The 19,427-nt window shown below is 44.0% G+C and overlaps 1 protein-coding gene across 1 annotated transcript in view; it reads right to left on the reverse strand.

Moving 5' to 3' along the window:
* Positions 1 to 15,644, reverse strand: part of hs6st1a (heparan sulfate 6-O-sulfotransferase 1a) — a 58,751-nt gene extending 43,107 nt beyond the window's left edge. The window contains exon 1 of the mRNA XM_073483381.1: positions 14,795 to 15,644. Coding sequence (XP_073339482.1) covers positions 14,795 to 15,294 — 500 coding nt within the window. The 5' untranslated portion in view covers positions 15,295 to 15,644. The remainder of the gene's footprint in view (positions 1 to 14,794) is intronic.
* Positions 15,645 to 19,427: the final 3,783 nt, after the last annotated feature.

Genomic DNA, 19,427 nt, shown 5'->3' on the forward strand with positions numbered 1-19,427 from the left:
AATGCAGCAACACAAACATGTTTTTAGTGGCCTTTTTGGATTCATTTGGGTTTTTAATTAATTAGTGAGGTTGAGTTTAACTGAGTTCAGTATTCAGAGAATACAAGAAACCAGTTCAAGTGTAATGCATTTTAATAAAACACTTTCACTGGTAGGTAACACTTTAATAACCATCAGAAATGAATGCTTAATTTATATTTAATTAAACTTTAAACAATTAAATGCTTTATTCTCATTTGGGAGGACTTTTCTTCATTTTTTGTGTTAAAGGAAACATTATGCACATTTTTAGGTTCATTATCTTATTTTTGGTTACTACTAGATTAGGTTTACATGTTTTAATGCTCCAACACATCAGGTTTCTCATACTGTGCTGCAGCTCTGTATTCCCTCCATGTCTGAGACTCTCTGTTTTATCTCCTGTCTCTTAGGCCTCTCCTCCTGAATACCCAGTCTGCTCTGATTGGTCAGTTCACGCATGTCTGAGCCGATACTGCTCACCATGTCTCCAGTCGGCTCTGTTCTGTTTTCAGCTTCCAGTTAGCTTCACTTCTTCCGTGAATATAGGCATAGATTATACAAATACGTGACATAGTGACAAAGTTACGGGATTATGTGTGGGACTGCTGACGAGGTGTGTCGGGCACTTCAGGAGCAGTGTTTTCTGTGGGAAAGAGGAGCTCCCATTGGTGTGGACTTTGGGCTTTTAAACTGTCAAGATCTTTTACATGTACCATAACCTATATGACACTGAAGGAAAGGGAAAAAAAAAAAACGCACAATAGATCTCCTACAATAAACTAAACTTATTCAGGTTTGGTTGGACAAAGTTAAGGTTTGAAGACTGTAGGAAATTTTTCACGACTTTGTTAAAAATCATCAACAAAACCCATTAACGAGGAAACTATTAGCGGTAGCTGAGAGCACGTTAATGTATGCTTTCGCTTTCTACAAAGATGAAAAGCCAACTAAAGTCTTTTGTTGCCAAAATAAAAGCACATCCTCTGGCTATGTGGATAGACTACTGAGTAAGGAAAATGATCTGATAAACTTTTGAAATCTATACCCCATGATAAGTGCTCTTACATAAAACCAGATTATTTTTAGCAATAAACATCAAAACCGGCTTGTCGAGCAGGAAAGGTTATCCTGGGTAGAAGAGATTTACATACATATATGCCCACACACAAACAAGGTGAGTCATAAAAGAAATCTCCTCTCTCCTTCACATAGAAAGTGAACAACCACAACAACAAAAAAACAGGCCGAGGCGAGCGCCACACAGAGCGTGACAGACTTTCAGTTATGACTTATTACTTGAGGGAGAAAAACGAATAAACAACGGAATAATGAAGAGACAAAAGCCGGATGAAAAGCTACCTGGCACACCTACGAGCGGTGCATCTTTACAAGCCAGGCAACCGTGTATACAAGACCACACAACCACATGTCCGTATAAACCACTCGCACAAAGACAGAGGGAGAGGGCGGAGAACGAGAAAAAAAGTGTGCATATCTGTGTGTGCGTGTATGTGTGTGTTTGTGTGCAGTTGAGTGTGAGCCAGACTCCAGCTGAGAGGGGAAGCAATAGCAATTCCCACTGACCTGAAAACTAGCTTGCCAGCCACCTCAAAATACAGAGGAGTGGAAAAAAAAGAGGGAGAATGTCAGTGAGCACGAAGGCGATGAAAATACAGAAGGCGAGATTTTAGAAATACGGGAGAGTGGCTGGAGTGTAGAAAAGATTTGACAAAAAAAAAAGACACATACACAGACACACACAGACACACACAGACACAGGTGCAGTGAGGGATTACGAGAAGGAACAGGCCTCGACATCCCCTTTTGTACTGCCGGCTCAAGTGAAAGGAATGAAGGAGATAGAAAGAAGACGGATCGACAGGAAGAAAAAAAAAAGAAGGAAGGGATCATGTGTGCGGCATCTGAACACACCCAACATGGACAAAAACAACACAAAAAAAAGAGTGTGTGTAAGTGTTGAGTGTGACTTTGTATGGGTGTGTAGCTGTGTGGGAGTGTGTTTTTTTTTTGTTTTGTTGTGACTCCCGTGGTTCCCCGCGGTCAAGAGCGGATCCTCTTTCTCTCTCGTGCCCTCCTTTCATACACTCGTTCCCCCTCTTTTTTTTTATACACTCACTCCTCGTCCCCTCCCTCTCTTTTAGCGCGGCGCTGAATGGCCCTCTCTCTCTGATGAGTGACTGATGAATGAAGTAGCTCTTTGAAGTCAAGAGTCACAGCAAGGCTGGTCAAGCGTGAAGAGATGCCGGACAAAAGACGGCAGAGAGGGAGAGAGAGAGGAGAAGGGAGAAAGGAAGGAAGGGAGGAGGAAGAGGAGAACCGGGGAAAGGGGTGGTGGGGGGTGTATTCAACGAGGGGAAAACGTCAAACAGCGAACATCCATAAAGTCAGCGAGGGACGGAGGCTGAATGCGTGTGGCAGAAAAGAGAGTGTGAGAGAGAGCGTGGTCTGTATTTTTGCATGAGTGCCCCATGGGTATTTGCATTGAGGCGTTCAACATGCAAAAGGCCAGCATCACGCAAGCGGGAAATAACCCGAGTCAGGACAGAGCGACATCTTTTACTGAAACAGGCCTTCTGGACTACAGGGACGTCCTGGAGGTCTTCGGGTTTTCAGGGGGCTTAAAAATGCACTCGACTCTCCTTTTTGTTCTTGCCCGCGGGACACAGAAGCCAACAGATTGCTTACGGGATGGATTTTTTGAAACACCCCTCTCGCAGTGCACCACCATTTAATCACTTTTGGTGGTTTTCTTGTTGCTTTTGTTGCATTACAGGCATTGTTTTGGTCTGCTGCTGCTTTCTGCAAATGATTAGCCTTTTATTCTTGCGACCCTGGTGTTTTTCTCTGTTTATATGCGTTTGCGATCTAATTTAAATGTTTTCTTTACTTCAGTCCTGTTCTCTCACTGCCCCTTTGTAAGCAGTATGGATATGTCTGCAATAGGAGATCGGTGTACGTGAGGGTTTGTTTGTCAGTGACTTCCCCGGTTAAAGAAAGCTTCAATTAAACAGAAAAATCAACAAATTACTCAGGAAACATTGTTTGGCAGGGTTTCTACACATATTCCAATGCATTTTTCAAGCATTTTCAACCTTACAGCTGTGGTAAATTACATACTTATACACTCAAAATGATTATTTCACTGCATCACTTTCAATCAAATTGTGTTGTGTTACAAACAACCAAAATTCTACAGAGGGGTGACAAATTAAAGGAAAACAGAAAAAAATCATAGTGTTACCAGTTTGTAGACTTGGCATCCTACATAACCTGGCTGAGCCAATACACAACGCTCAAACAAACCACTTATTATTATTTATCCAACATTTAAGGATTTACAGGACCAGTATGAACCCTGGTCTCGGCACACCGTGATCTCTGATATCTTCATGGCGCATAAAAAAAGGCTCCTTTGGTGATGGGGGAGCATTTCTTGAGACTTTTGAGCCATCATCAACAATTTCTTGGCTGTCTAAGAGCAACACCAGCCTCTGAGCCTGGTTTTCTGCAGAGAATATGAAATTTAGATGGCAGCAGTTTGACAGGCAGCCACGCAGAAGGCTGTTTGATAGTCATTGTTTTGGTTCGATTTGTCTAGTAATTGGAAAGGGAAATAATCAGCCAAATTCAATTTTGATGAGCAAAACCCAAAGACTAAATTATTCAAACATTGCAAAACTGTTTATACAGCGTGGATGCTCATACTTTATCCACCAAAGACTCGTTTTATCTGCACTTGGGCACTTTGGTAGGGGGAACTCTGCAAACAGTCTGCCTTCCATCACAGGGAAAAACAAGGAGATAGATCTAAAGAAAATTGAACCTTGCTCAACTTTTGCTGGACCAAAATGCGCTGGATCTGGCAAGATGCTGCATCTGCCAATCAAATACACGCAAGCGTACATTCCTGGTGATTGTCTTTGTAATGTGAGCGCCGTGTTTCTAATGTTTACCTCACAATCGTTGCAACAAAAGATAAAATGACTGCTGTGAGTACTGAGAGTCTCAGAGTACTATAAACTCCTATGCAGTGCTCTGGCCTCTGATAAGCCCTCGAACTCATAGATCTGTTCCTCAAAATGGACTTACTGGATCTATTTCATGTCTCAAGAGGCACTTGAAACAACACACAGGGGAAGATGTTTTCAGTAAGAATGTCTAACCCTTACAAAGAGACAGATTTCTCTCGACCCTGAAAGGTTCGGCCATCTTTAATGCCGAGGACGTAGTTTGCAGTTACTTTCCTTCATTGCTACATTTCTGGAGCATGGCAAAGTCGTACATTTCTGAAGTGCATACCTCGTGCAAGGCCCAACTCTGCACAAGTCTTTTTGTGCTCACTCATAGATCCAGCTACTTAAATGCGCCTATTTTTTTTTTTCCAATCAAGATCCACTTTTTTACCTGACAATATTTCCTGGATCCACGCATTTATTCGGCTTCGCATCTCAAGTTAATGGGGTCTATTCTCCATCCTCCATCCAAGTTTCATGGAAATCTGTTCAGTACTTTTTGGATAATCCTGCTGGCAGACAAACCAACCAACCAACCAACCAACCAACCAATAAACAAACTGACACTCATTCATATCATAGATTGTTCAGATCATGTTCTTCGTGGTTGAGTGTGAAACAAGAGCACTTCAGTTTTCCAATGCCAATATTTCTCGACATCCCCATGTAGCACCTTTTTCCACAAACATGGAACCGGTTTAATTCTGGTTTACACACCAAACTTTCAACCGTTCTGATCCTTTCGACATTCGGAACCAAGAAAAAGAAAGCTGGTTGCCGTGTGTAACCACAAAACAGGTTTTCCTTGAGCTTAAATGTGAATCAAAGTGGGCGAGTCATATTCTACAGAACTGGGGGCTGGTTTTCTAGATAACATCAAGGTTCCAAGAATCAAGAGCAAGAGCTCGTTTCATTTGCTTGAAAAAGGTCATCAGTAACTTTCGAGTCTCGCAGCAGTCGTGGGCGACGCAGACACGGTTTCGAGCTTCGACTCACGATGAACAGCATCCTGTCGCGTCTCCAGTGTTTAAGTGTGTATGTGTGAACTTCAGCACATCCATTAGTTGAAGGACAGCGCCCTTGTTGATAACGTTACCATGTCACCATTACCATATACAGAAAGAAACCACAAACTAGCTGTTCAATCTGACAGACAATCTAAAACCCTCTTGGCTTGGTTTGACCTTCATGAGTGGTTGATGAATGTGCATTACCCTCTCCATGTGTATCTAGTTTAACACACAGAGGTTTTTTAAATGAAGACACGACACTGAGTCCGGAAAATAAAGTCTGGTCTCAGTGGGACTGGCTTTTCCCTTTCTATTAAACTCTAAACGGCCAATCTATGTGCTCATTAGGACAACCCAGGGCAAAATCTGAAATATTGATATATTTTCCTTTTTCATGCACCAGCCTCCTGAGTGTCACAGCAGTGTATTGTGCATGTTTAGGGAGGCTCCTGAAAATGATCTAATAGATTTTTTCTGCAGTATAACATAAAGAATTTTAAAAAATGGAAGCAGGTAGAGGTTTAGTTTCTTTCTCACGAGACACTTTGACAGACAACGCATGGCTGTAGGCAGTCGTATTTCATATTGCGAGGGAACAACTGGTTACAAGAGTACCTCCTAAACTTCTCTCATCAGGTTTCACAGCAGGTTTTTTCTTTTCAAAGAAGTTCAGGGGATGAACAGGTTTGAAAGATACACTCGCGTATTCCCTTTGTAATTTGGGAATCGACCCAAGACCACCAGATATTTCTGTCTGAGCACAAGAGGACAAAGCATTCAGAGGCATAAAAAAAAAGAGGGCTTCTCCATCCTACAGCTCCCTCGGGTGAGAGAGAGAGAGAGAGAGAACAGTACACTCATCCTGTGCTTATCTCAATCTCACATCAGATCAGATCACTGGCGGATAAAAGCACTTCCTGACACATCACTTCCTCTCTCTGGAGGAAGCCGACACGCGCTGGGAACCCAAAACGACAGGATGGTGGCGAGGACGATGAAGAAGTGAAACTTTTTTTTGACAAGAGAGAGGCAGGGGGGAGAGAAAACGGGAGTGAAGGGGGGAAAAAAGAAAGTATAGAGAGAAATAAAGGTGAAACCTACATTCTCATGGCCCAGATCCAAAGAGGAGGAGGAGGAGAGACAAAGAGGTGAAGAGACACTAAGAATAGTATAACTGGATTAGCTTTAACACTGACCTTTATTCAGCAGGGTAACACTCCCTCGCTCTCTCAATTGCTTTTAACTGCCGTTACAGGAGAGGCCTGCCCTACTTCTTAACTGTTAAAGTTTGACTCAGCGAAGGATGAGGTGCATATTTATTTAACCCCTGCTTGACCAGACCACATCAGCAGCCATTTTGATTACATTATTAACAAAGTCTTAACGGGATGCCAGTGAAAGCATAGCGTAAAGACAACCGTCTGTAGCAAAGTTGATCATCTGAAGTGAGTTATCGTTATTTCAAAAACAAGAACCTGCATTAGACCAAAAGTTGTTAACTTGACTTCCTCTTTCTATCTTTCAACCTCATCTAAAGCTGGTAGTCTTCATAGGTGATAGCGAGATGCAGCTAAAAGCTCCAGAGAAAGCTAATAAGTGAAGCTTATTTTGTACAAACTTCTATTGTTTCTTACTGCTTATACCGACCGTTAAGGCCTAAAATTTTATCACAGAAAATAGTCATGATTTAAATTATGATACCAGCATTGGTCAGACAAATCGGCATGAAAAATAACAGAACAGAAACGGCAGTGGAAGCAACAGACACATTTCATCTGTGGTTTACCAGAGATGCAGTCACACACATCGAATCACAACCACAGACTTGTGAACACAAAATCACACATGCCACAGATTCACACGGCAAACACCCGGACACATGCAACCTCTGCTTGAATGCACAAACGAAGGAAGAGGACAAACACTCTCTCTCTCTCTCTCTCAGAGAACGTGTGCAGCTTCAAAAAAGGAGCAACTCTGGTGATCTACAGCTCTGCCCTAGAGCGAAGCAGACAAACCAAGTGTAGCAGAACGAAGAATCTCTGCTTTCTCTGTCTTTCCATGAGTGGCATCAGCACTTTAGTTCTTCTGGTGGGACTCTCTCATACACATACACACACACACACACACACACACACACACACACACACACACACACACACACACACACACACACACACACACACACACACACACACACACCGAGACAAAAGATACCGGCATGATGGGCAGAAAGGAATGATGGGAAACAAGGCGGGTTAAGGCGTGGAAGGATGCAGACACAACGCTATCATTCATTCTCTTTTTTGTGGATTTGGTAAAAGTTAGCATACTGTGTGTGTTTGTGTGTGTGTGTGTTTGTGTGTGTGCCCAAACAGGAGACAGTCCCAATCAGTAAAAACTCCTCCCCTTAATTCAAAGAGGCAGTATGGGATTTGCATTTTTCCCACAATTCAATTAACACGCCTGTCAGCCTCTCCTCTCCGTTCACATGCCTCCTTTGGCCATCTCTCCCTCACACACTCATGCAAACACACACACTCACACACTCACACTCACACACTCACACACACACACACACACACACATATCGGCTTCATGAATAGATGCATTTATTCAAAGACACACAAATGCAGAAAATTGATGCATTTATTTGTTTTTACAAATAAATTCGAGGCACTCCGACTGAGAGACGAGTAGGAGCTCCCGGGCCACATCCTGTTTGGACTTGTCACATTCAGGCGCATGAAAAGACAGAGCTGTTAATGGATGCAGGGTGCAGTCTCACTCTCTCTCTCTCTTTCTCTCTGTCCTTCTCTGTCTCAGAAGAAGGGAAGGAGGGGATAAGACAGTGAGTGGCATCAAAGAATAGGGGGTGTTAAAAGAAGAGACAGACACTCGGGGTCATTAATGTAGCAAGAGACCAGGCGATTCAGACAAGGCCAAACCGGATTTAGAAACCAGGAACTGGGATCAGCCACAGACGCACTGACTTTGCCGCAGGGCCGGCTAATGACTTCAGCTAGCCTCTTGTCTGATTAATAGCCTGTAATCCCATTCTCATGGACGGCATACCATAGCACTCTGCAGCACCACTCATTAACCACTATAGAAATGCCCACTAATCAGCCCGTCCCTTTTTAGCTATCAAGGCTAATGCTAGGCTAGGCTAATCAATAGGCGGTAATCCTGTTGGCGGAGCTGCTGCAGCGTGGCGCCCCTCATTACCAGCCATAGAAATGTCTGCTAATCATTCGTCGCACGGTTATTTGTCCACAGGGCCGCAGAATCACTTTGATGGTGATGTTGGTGGTGGTGTGTGTGTGTGTGTGTGTGTGTGTGTGTGTGTGTGTGTGTGTGTGTGTGTATGTGCGTGTGTGTGTGGGGGGGGTGTTGACATTTGACAGTCGCGACAGAGGGTGGAAGAGACAGAGTGACACAAAGAGTCGCAGAGGCTGTGTAATGATTAAGAAACACATCACTCTCGCTTTTCTCTCCCCGCCTGCCCTCGCCGTCGGGCGTACGGAGAGGCTCTGCTCCACATCGGCGTCATTCAAGTTTTATCAATCAATGAAAAAAAACCCTCTCCGATCTATAACGGCTAATCAATAATGAGGGCTTGCAGGCTTCACAGACCACCAATAGAGACAGTTGACAGCGGTCATGCGGATCCCGCTCCTGTCTTTACAATTCGCTGAGGTGAGACAGCTGGGTCAAATCAATGGCTGCAACAGCCTTAAGTCAACTTGACCGGACAGGTTTGCATCCTTGACGGTTTGAATTGAATATGTTGATGCTGTGATCCTCTTAAAGACGGCAAGAGTCCACACCTGACATCATTCAACACCAACAGTTTGCGATTGCGATTCAATTCCAGATCAGTGGGAATGATCATTTTTGCATCATACATTTTCATTTAAACCGTTTTGCACTGTCTGTTGCAAAATGGCTGCAGACGCTCGGTGTCAAAGGAAGTTGAACTAAAGCCCCGTCTGTGTGAGTTTGTAGCGAGAGGCCCGACAGAGGCATCCACATATCCTATTGAGCTAAAGTCTCTCAACTCTGAATTGTGAGGCTGGGTTACACGTTACGGTGACCTGAGGCTGAACCTGAGTTGAACTCTTGTAGTTGAGTGGAGGCAGCGATGTAGCTGAGAGGGGCCTGTCAACACTCGCCTCAAGCAACTGAAGAAGAAAACACATAGGGGCCATATCTCACCCTTTTATGTGAGAGATTGCGTGACTGTCCGACATCCTTTCACTATACTGTGAAGGGCGGTGAATAACACTTGAGAAGCCACTCGCTTGACTGCATTATCTGCCGTTTGTGGGGTGAGGTAGTGTTGAATTGTAGGCCATCATATTGTCTGAGTGAGTTATAAACAAAAAGTTTTTAAAACAACATAGAAAGCATCTATATGTACAACAAAAGGGGAGAAGAGAAACGCTTTTAAAATCAAATTTAAAAAGAAATCAAATATCACAATATTTTTTAACTTGATACACAAAATATTAAACACATTCTGACTGAGGGGAAAGTCAAGTAATAGAACAAGTAGAACTGTCTCGTAAGTTCAGAAAATTACATCGAAACCAGGAAAAGACAACAGCGACCCCATATCACGATATTACGATATCCAGAATCTAAGACGATACACAGTCTCATATCACGATAACAATAGAATACCGATATATCTCCCAGTCCTACATGACAGGCACTGGTATTAAGTCACCACTGGTAAAACCCAATTAGAGTCTGGTTTCCACTAAGACAAGCAGGCTTAGGTCCCGTAAGTGAAGGCGATTTGAGCCAACAAACAGGCAGGGAATAACTGGCTGGAGGGATGTGGGAATGTTTGTTGGGAATGCTGGAACACGGTGCATTCGCAGGATGAGCGGACGTAACCGGCTTTGGAGCGCCTGGCCGCCAGCGCTTAAACCTAGCTAATCTGATTGGATTAACACCAACCTGCCTGGCAACGCATGAGCGCACGCACGCACACACCCGTACAGACGTGGACAAACACACACAGTTGCACTATATGCCAATCAGCCGGGGCTGCCACTGCAGCTTCCTGGAGTTCATCTGGATTCTGGGTTGTGCTGGCTGGCTGGCTCGCTGATGGCACCACGCTGGGCTACCGCGTGCACGCGCATCCGCTCTCACGCCATGCACACACACATACTTACACACAGAGCCATCTTAGAGTGCAGTGATTTGTGCTGTGAATCTGAAACAGACCTATTGAAAGAACAGTAAAGCCCAGTGCTTGACAACCGTGCTAATTGACTAGCCCCCTCCCCAGCAATGAAACTAAACGTTTTCACCCCCCAATCCTTTATCTTTTCAATCACTCCCTGACAGCTCTCCTCTTGTCCCACACTCATCTCATCCTCTTCCTCATATCACTCTTCATCGCCTCCATCTCCCCCCTCCAGCCACCACCCCCCCGTCCCCTCTCCCTCATACTCATACATGTAATCATTCATTAGAACCAAGGCAGTTGTCCATTAGGCAAAGCAGCCATTTTGGAAATTGCAGCAAATCTTCCATGAAAAGACATTTCCTCTAATGCGGTGGTCACGCTCGGAGGGAGAGGGAGGGAAAGATGGCAAAGGAGAGAGAGAGAAAGACGAGGGGGCAGAGATGGAGAGAGGAGAAAAGAGAAGAGAGGGTGGTGGGGGGGGAGAAGAAAAGTGAAGGAGAGAGATAGAGAGCGAGCCCCCCGGCCATAAAGCCAGCAAGCGGAAAGCAAGCCTGCTGTTTGATTAGAGAGTGACACCATCATGGAGGGAGGGAGGGAGGAGAGGACGGGAGGCGAGGGAGGGAAAGTGTTTCGGAGGCGAGCGGAGGGGATGAGGGGGAGGCGGGAGAGAAAGAGATGGAGAGAAAAAACAGGGAGCGATTGGAGAAGGGCCGCGATAGAGGCAGTAAAATTAGCCCCATCACTTCACTTACTAAGACGCTCTATGACACACTAGGATTAAAAACAGACACACACACACACACACACACAGTCATGAGAGCAGGCACACACACATGCACAGGACAGATGGTATCCTCCATCTGAAAGTGTGGCTCTAATTTGAGTAAAGTGATAGGAACCTCCTTAACCAATTACAAGGCCCATATCTAAGGCCCTGCATTAGGGGCCGGCGTCTGTTTGTTTCACGCACTCATTAAAAGTGTGTGTGTGTGTGTGTGTGTGTGTGTGTGTGTGTGTGTGTATTGGTGCGTCCCATGGGATCCGTGAAGAACATTAAAACTGATATAAGAGGTAGGAAATGACAAATCCACTCTGAGTGGCTCTCTGCTGACTCGGCGAGTTCTTTTCTCCCAGAATGCCACTGTTCATCCCGATCTCATCTCATCACCGATCAAAGGCCGACCTGTCTCTCCTACTACCAACCATTCATCCCGCTTGCCGCTCGCTCACGCTTAATGCGCCTTCCTCTAAAGCTGACACATTTGTCACCAAACCAAACTAAGCCTAATCCATCGTAGCTTTTTTTTTTTTTTTTTGCATCCCACAATTTATGATATACTCAAGTTGAAAAAACCACCACATTCAATCCAATTTCCTCAATGTCTGGGAAAGAAATAACAAGTTTGGATGCTCTATTGAGGTAGAAACATTTCTGAAGATACTGTGCAAAACTCAGTGATGCAGACCAGTCTGTACAATCAATAAATAATACAGCTGAGACAATAGGGGCTTGGAAAATGCTACAGCATCAATACAAAACAGTTCAATAGCAGCTCTGGACTTTCACAAATGTTTTCCAAGTAAATCACTGTCTCTCATTTAAATGCCAACTGGCGAGCTTACATAGTCATTAGCCAATAAGTTAATTAATTGATAAGATCATCTACAAATATTAATTTTCAATAGTTCAGATAATTAATTGTTTATGTCATGTGTTTTGGAAAAATAATGACAATGTGCATCTTTTGGACCGTTAGTCAGGTGAAACAAGCAAATTAAATCTGTCAGCATGCAAACTTGTGATTGGCACTTTTTTTTCGCTATCTTCTTCTGTGGAAATAATTGTTCTTGGCTGCCTGAAGCAGAAGCACATACATTTGTTTTTATCATCAAACAGAAGCATAAAGCAATATGACAGCAAACGTCAATTACAACTTTCAATTCCTGAATCTATTCGTCCGTTCTTGACTTCTTTTCCTCGCGTGTGTTTTTTAAAATTCAGGAGGCGTATTTATGTGCCTGAATCCAGCTGATGGAAATGGTCCTAATTCACATTTTATTTTTGCAGCGCTTGAAACGTTTGTGTAAAATTCACTTGACAGCTGGATGAGAACACAGCTGCAGAGAGACACTGAATCTCAACGCTGGAACTGCTGCTGCTGCTGCGAGGTCAACGATTTTGTAGATGGGCTGTTTCCTCTTTTTTCTGCCTCTTTCTGCTTCCAAAACCCTTTTTCTCCACAAAGTGAGCAGGTATGCTGTGTGTCAGACGGGGTAAAAAACTGTAAACCTGTCACACTGCTGGCCGGAGCTACAGCCTGTTTATTCTCCGCCACACTGACAATACGCACAGCTGATTTGACAGCTATGCGTACGACGCTGCGCCAAGAAATCCCTCACCGCCGCTCTGTAAACACAGATGATCTTCTTCACACTTTCTCTGGCCTCTGCACCACACAGCTATTGCCCTCAAGACAAATGTCCCTAAACAAGCATTACCACAGTGATACAAGGGAGCCAAACCATGAGGAAGACGAGGACAGACAGAAGCACGAAAAGGGGAAAGCAAAGCAGACAGAGGAAGGAACAAAACTGAAAATGAAGGGGTGAGATTGTGCTTTCAGTTTCCCCTCAGAGTTCCTCATTGTAGCGATTCACTTCTCTTCCCTGTAGAAGCTGAGCTGTGTGTAATATGGAGCAGCATTGTTTTTCTTCAGGGTGCTATTAAGCTTATGGTCCCTTGTTCCTCCTGTCAGGAGTGATAGGATAGTCGATTATACCAGAGGCAACAGATCCTCTCTGTGCTGCGCTCACACCCATGCATGCATACCTACACCTCTCTCATCCACTCTGCCTTCCTGTCTCTCTCTGCTGCTCCCGCGGCCTCTTCAGGTGCACACACACACAAAAATACACACCCATACGAGAAACAGTGCTCACAAAGTGATGAAAGGCTGTTTATCTTGCATCCACTGTGATATCTCAGCGCGCCATGCAAAATGGCCGGACACGTTATCACCTCTGACCAGGGGAAACCACGGGAGTCAGGACCGACGCCAGCAGCAAATACCAGCGCTAGTGTGTGTGTATTTGTGTGTGCCCCAGCGGTAATAATCACCCGGATTAGAGCGGAGCCAAACCCCCGCAGGGTCCCCCCCCCCACACCTCCCCTCCTGCCGGCCCAGCCCAGCCCTGCCCGGCCCTGCCTGCAGCTCTGATCCCCCCAGTTTGAGCAGCCATGGGAAGCAGAGCAGCCGGCCTGACATCTCCACCGCGTCTGGCTGCCAGACAGATAGGCAGAGAGGCGAAAAATATCTCTTTCTTTTTAAATTCCCACGTTTTTCTAACCCCCCCCCGTCCTTTGTCCTATTGATCATCTGCGGACAAAATAAAATAAGGGATAAGCTCAGGCAATACAAAGACACATAACCCATTCAACAAGCATACCCTTTAACCACAAGGGTGCAGTGAAATGGAAGTTGATATAGCCATCAATATGTCTGGGTGAGGGATGCAATATGTTGGCAACAACAATGGGGAGGCGCGGAGAAAAAAATGGGTTATAACTTAATAAGAATGCGCATCGTGTCTGGATACCTCCCAGTCAATGTGAGGGATTATTACTGAGTGGAAATGTTGCCTGGATGTATTACACTCCCCCGCCAGAAATAAATTCAGCCGGATCTCAGCGTGCGATTGTGTGGGAGGGCACCCTGATACCGGCACCTATCAACAATTGTCACAGGGCGCCGTTGAACCCCTGTGGCATCTGTGACAGCGCAGTGTTGAAATGTCAATCAACATTTGTCTCTCAGCATCTAGCATCAACCCACCGTTTCAGGAGGATGCACACAATCCTTGCACTTCTTCTATTCGAAACCACAACGCAGTCCCAGCAAACGAGGAGTAACATCTTTCGATTTCGGGATAACATACCGACCGATTACATCCATTAACATCCTCGAATGTGCTCGTGTTATTCAGTCACAACACCCTTAAATCACCTCCTCTGTTATGCGGCGGTGTCACTATTACTTTTTCTTGTGTGTGTGTGGCATGAATTCAAAACCAAACACAGCTGCGTGCTCATGTAAAGTTTTGATGTTTTGTGTGAAGAGATGCTTTAAAAATGTTTTACCCTTAGATTAGGCCCATTATAATTGCCTCTCCGGAGGGCTGCTGCATTAAACAGCCTGCATCAGAGGCTGTTTTGTAAACCAAGAAGTAGGACTGTCAAGAGCATAAAAGAAAAGTGTGAATAATTTGGGGGTTTTGTAAGTAGTGTGATGTAGATGTTCAGTGGGATTGCTGCAGAGATAAAAGCTTAAAGTGACCTTATTGTAGATTCCTCTCCTGTGGCAGTAACATGACATGTAATAAAACAGTAATCTAATTAAAAGTTTCAGATCATTTAATTTAAAATATGTCAGAAAGTCCTGACACACTCCCAGTTGTTACCTACAGGTTACAACCTCACACTCCTGCCCTGACCATTAAATCAAACACCTTTGTTTTTCTCTTACCTTTGATTCTTCTGCTTGTTCTCCTTCTTGTTGAGGACCCCCGGCACACAGTTGGTGAGCTCGGTCCAGTCGGCGTGCAAGCCGCAGCTCCAGCCGGTGGAGAACCGGGAGAAGAGCCAGGTCTCCTTGCGGTTCGGCCGGTAGCAGGTACACTTCTTCTGGCCCGGTCTGCAGTCGCAGGGGACCTCCAGGCGGACATTCTGGACCAGGTGCCTGCCGAAGGTAGTCCCGCCGGTCTTCTGGATGTGCAAAAACACGATCACGTCCTCCCCTTTGATCTGGAAATCGATCGTCCTCTCCAGGTCCCTCACGGGGAAGTAGTATTTCTTAACGTAGTGGGGGTCCGGAGTCGGGAAGATGTCCCCCTCGTCTTCCTCCGTGAAATACCCGTGCGGGGAGCCGAAATTGATCACCCCGGGAGCCACGTACTGATAGAGAATCAGCATGAAACACACGGATCCGACGACGATCAACAAGAATTTGCTGCTCCTCTCGACCATGTTCCTTCCAAGTGCGGGTCCCGCAGTACGCTACCATTTCCCAGTCAAGCCGACAACAGGGAGCGGGGCGCTCGGCTTCGGCATTCTCGCTCTCTCGCCCTCCCCCCTCTCTCTCTCTCTATCTCTCTCTCTCCTCCAAGATAGAGAAAAAAAAACACAAGAAAGGACTCGTTTTTCCTTTCGGGGGGCTCAAGAGTGGCTCATTGCGCGTCGAGACGACCGGCGAAGTTGGTGCATCGTTCAACACCGCGAGAGACGCATCGTAACTCGCCGAGACGCAAAACACCCCCCCCTGGTCAGACACGCGACCCTCCCCCGGTTTACTTTACTTTGGTGTTCCCGTGCGCACAACAGGCTCACTGCATCACCGTGTAGTTATGTACCCAAGATGCAGCGCGACTCCTACCTTTTCAACCTCTCTCTCTCTCTCTCTCTCTCTCTCTCCCTCTCTCTCTCCGAAAACAGAGTGAAAGGGAGAGTCGCTTTTAATTTATTGGTTGACGCGTAACGACCACGTCATACGCAAGTGACCAATAGCCACAGGCCAGATAAATGATGACCCCCCCACACAGATTGATATTTTTCTGAATGCACTCACCTGCTCATGTGTCATGAATAAAAAATCTTGTTCAGCAAGTTAGCCTACTTTCGCTTTTTAAAGGGTAACGTCACCAGTTTTGCACATTAAAGTGTGTTTGCAGGTCTTAGAGAGCACTGCTAACTACTAACCAACAAAGTAGATCACATCACTCCAGTTCTTAGATCTCCACTTCCTGTCTGTCAAAGAATAGATTTCAAAAATCCTGCTGTTGGTTTACAAAGCGCTGAGTGGCTTAGGGTCGTCAGGTACAGGTCTGGCTTTCAGTCCCTAGAGGAGGAGCGGCGTTCAGTTATTATGCGCCACACATCTGGAACAAACTCCCAGAAAACTGCAGGTCCGCTCCGACTCTCACCTCCTTTCAAATCGAGGCTGAAGACCTTTTCTGTTTGCCGCTGCCTTTCACTGAAGCAATTTCAAGGCTTTGAGCTGCACTGTGACTTTTATTTTCTAGTCTTGTCTCTTTTAAATCTATTCTGTTTGAGCTTACTTTCCTATTTCTTAACTTGTTTTAATGTTTTGTTTCTTGATTTCCCCCTACTTTGTTTTTAATGTATTTTAAATGCAATTTTTAATGTCCTTTAATGTCATTTTTATGGCCCTGTAAAGCACTTTGAGTTGTCTGAATTGTGCATTAAAAATACATACTGCCTACAGCATATGTGAAAAAAAAAAATAGCATCTGCATGTAATCTTTAGAGAGATGAAGTGGACGTCATGGGACCTTATTTCAGAAAAAATAAGTATAGCAGTGAATGGAGAGAGAGAAATCATTTCTTGTACACATATGATGTTTTTCATAAAACGACGTAATGTAAAATACATAATTATAAAGACTACACAGCCAACAGTCGCGTTAGTGGCATCGCCTGGTTGAAAGCTCACCAAAACCTGTAACTTAAACCTTGTAGAGCTCATTTGTTTTGTCTGTCCAACAGTATCTTAGGAATTAAATGTTAGACCAGTGCATTGCTTTTCAAGACCTTCTGTCTACATTACCCACAATGCAACTTAGCCACTGAGTGACATCACTGGAGGCAGTTTATCAGAATACATGCAGCTTACTCTGGACCTTTTCTCACATATGCAGCAGGACTCCCCAAAACCTGTAAACACACTTACATGTGTAAAATTGGTGGAGTTGCCCTTTAAGAGCAAATGTATATGTCTGTACTCAACTACATCTCACAAGGAAATATCGTACTTTTTGAATTACATTCATGTAATAGCTGTAGTCACTAGTTATTTTGCCTCGATAATGCATTGCCTGAAGCAAGGCTGGATTACGCTGTTGCCCAAGGCCCTTTGTGTCCCTGCAGGCTCCGGGATGTTTTTCTGGCATTTACTTTGTGGTAATTTTAATACTTTTAAATGTGTTTTGGTAAAAATTTGCCACTAAATCACAACAAAAACTGGGCTCCCAGGTGTCTCATGCATTGTTATTCAAATATCAAAGTCCTGCTTTATCTTGTACAGGGGCCACGAGTCAAAAGAGATAAATATCTAGCAAAAGGAAGTATTAATGCTTTCCTGAAAATATTGACTTTTGCTTTGGCCTCTTTTGAGCTAAAAATGTCGCCTTACAAAAAACTTACGAAATGAAAAAAATCCTTTAGGTCCTAGTTAAGGCTACAAACATACGTTTTCTTTTATATAAGCTATAAAAACTCAATGATCAGTGAGTGTTATCAATAGATTTTGGGGCAACCAAAGCAATACCACCATTTAAAACCTGCTTGTGTACGTTTGATTTGAACTTTATGAAAATGATGATTTCTCTCCCCCCTAAAAAAACATGAAACCAGGGAGGAAAGTTACCATCTGAAAGCTTTTACTTTAAAATAATCTTTTCAGAAATGTGGTGAAATCCTGACTCTTGGTTGGAAATACATTTTTGTATTCACCGTTCATTTATCCCTTAATGATCTGGGTATGTTCTCTATCGTACATATAAAACAAACATGGAAAACTGTATGAATATCTTATAATAATATGCATATACAAAGCAGAAATATTCAAATAAAGGTCACAAATAATAGGTAGCCTAGTTTTAAGTGCAACAGGTTAAACTTAACGGAGAATGCCTGTTAATGTCTTTAATGTCCTCTTTCTGAATTAAATGTGGAAGTAAAACAATCTTATTCAACCTCTTTAATCTTTTTATAATAAACCAAAAATAGCAACAACAACAACAAAAAAAGAGGAACCAATAAAAAACAGTTGCGTTGATACAAAGTTTCTCACTTTCAACACAGCTCAAATGTCCGACATCCATCAGATCAACAATTCCCGTCGGGTTCACGCTGCCTCTCGCGTTGCTACCGCTGGTGGTCAGCACTGAGCCCTGCTCTTTAATACGGTGCACACCAACCTGTCAGGTATATTTATGTGATTCCCAGGGGCGATTACTGTCGAGCATGTTTTGACTAATCACATCCACAGTGTGAGAGAGAGAAAGAAAGGCGTGTTTGAACTGCTGCGCGTTGTGCAGATAAGACTGGTTCCACCAGAGCTGACTGTGTGCTTTCTCTCGTTTTTTTTTTTTTTCCACCAGTGCCCCTGAGGTTGAGCTCCAATTTCTCAGGCATTTGTTATTGCAGATGTTTTTATTGTGGTAATAGGGTAGAGCAGAAATGACTGGCTGCTGCGTGTAATCTTGGTGAGCTACCAGGGCCTGATTCCCACATGTTTCTTAAGTGAAGCTCAATCAGTAAGATCAGCCCAATCAGCAGGGCCCGGGGGTGTGAAACCAAGCAGTTGGTTGTGGCTGATGGCAAATGAGGTTGGGAAGAGATGAGGGTATATTTTCACTTTGAGTGGTTTGGGTTGATGATGTGATGTGTGCTTAGTCAGCCTGTAATTGCCTGTGTGCTTATCCACAGTTTCAGCTTCCGTGATTTCCCAGCTGGATGTGGATCTCTGAAGGCCGGCGCCTGCCCCTCATCCTGAAACCTGCTATAACTTATAATATATCTCAGGTAGGTTTTAGGAAGGGAAGGTGTTCAAGAGTTATAGATACAAGCTTTAAAACGTAAAAGTATCTTTTTTTCACCTTTCCCTTCTAACATGATGAGTCTGACAGAAAATCAAATCACAACTTTTGCGTACAACGTTCTGATAAGTCACCTTTATAAAGGATTTATAAGTTGTAATGGCTTTATAAATCATTATTTGTCCCTTCTATATGGTAATAATGCAGCTATAAATGGTATATAAATAAATGGCATGTTAAAATTGCCCCAGTGTCTTTCTGTCAGCAACCCAATCGCCGGAGTAAATGTTGGTTCTGAACGTTTCTGCAAATCCTGAATATGTTGAAACTTTACACTTCTTCAGGTTGCAACATGAGGCTTTAAGTTTTATGTTGTGCTTATGCTCAGGTTAGATTTAGGCACAAAAAACACTTGTAGGAAGGAAAATATCATGTTTTGGCTTAAAATACCTGTTTTAGTTGCCACAATCACGGCTGGAATTTGTTCCCAAGGACCTGTAGCTTGTAGCTGACTTGTAGATCTATAAAACAAGAGTAAATTGT

The sequence above is a fragment of the Pagrus major genome, chromosome 16, assembly GCF_040436345.1.
Source record: "Pagrus major chromosome 16, Pma_NU_1.0".
NCBI classification, from domain to species: Eukaryota; Metazoa; Chordata; class Actinopteri; order Spariformes; family Sparidae; genus Pagrus; species Pagrus major.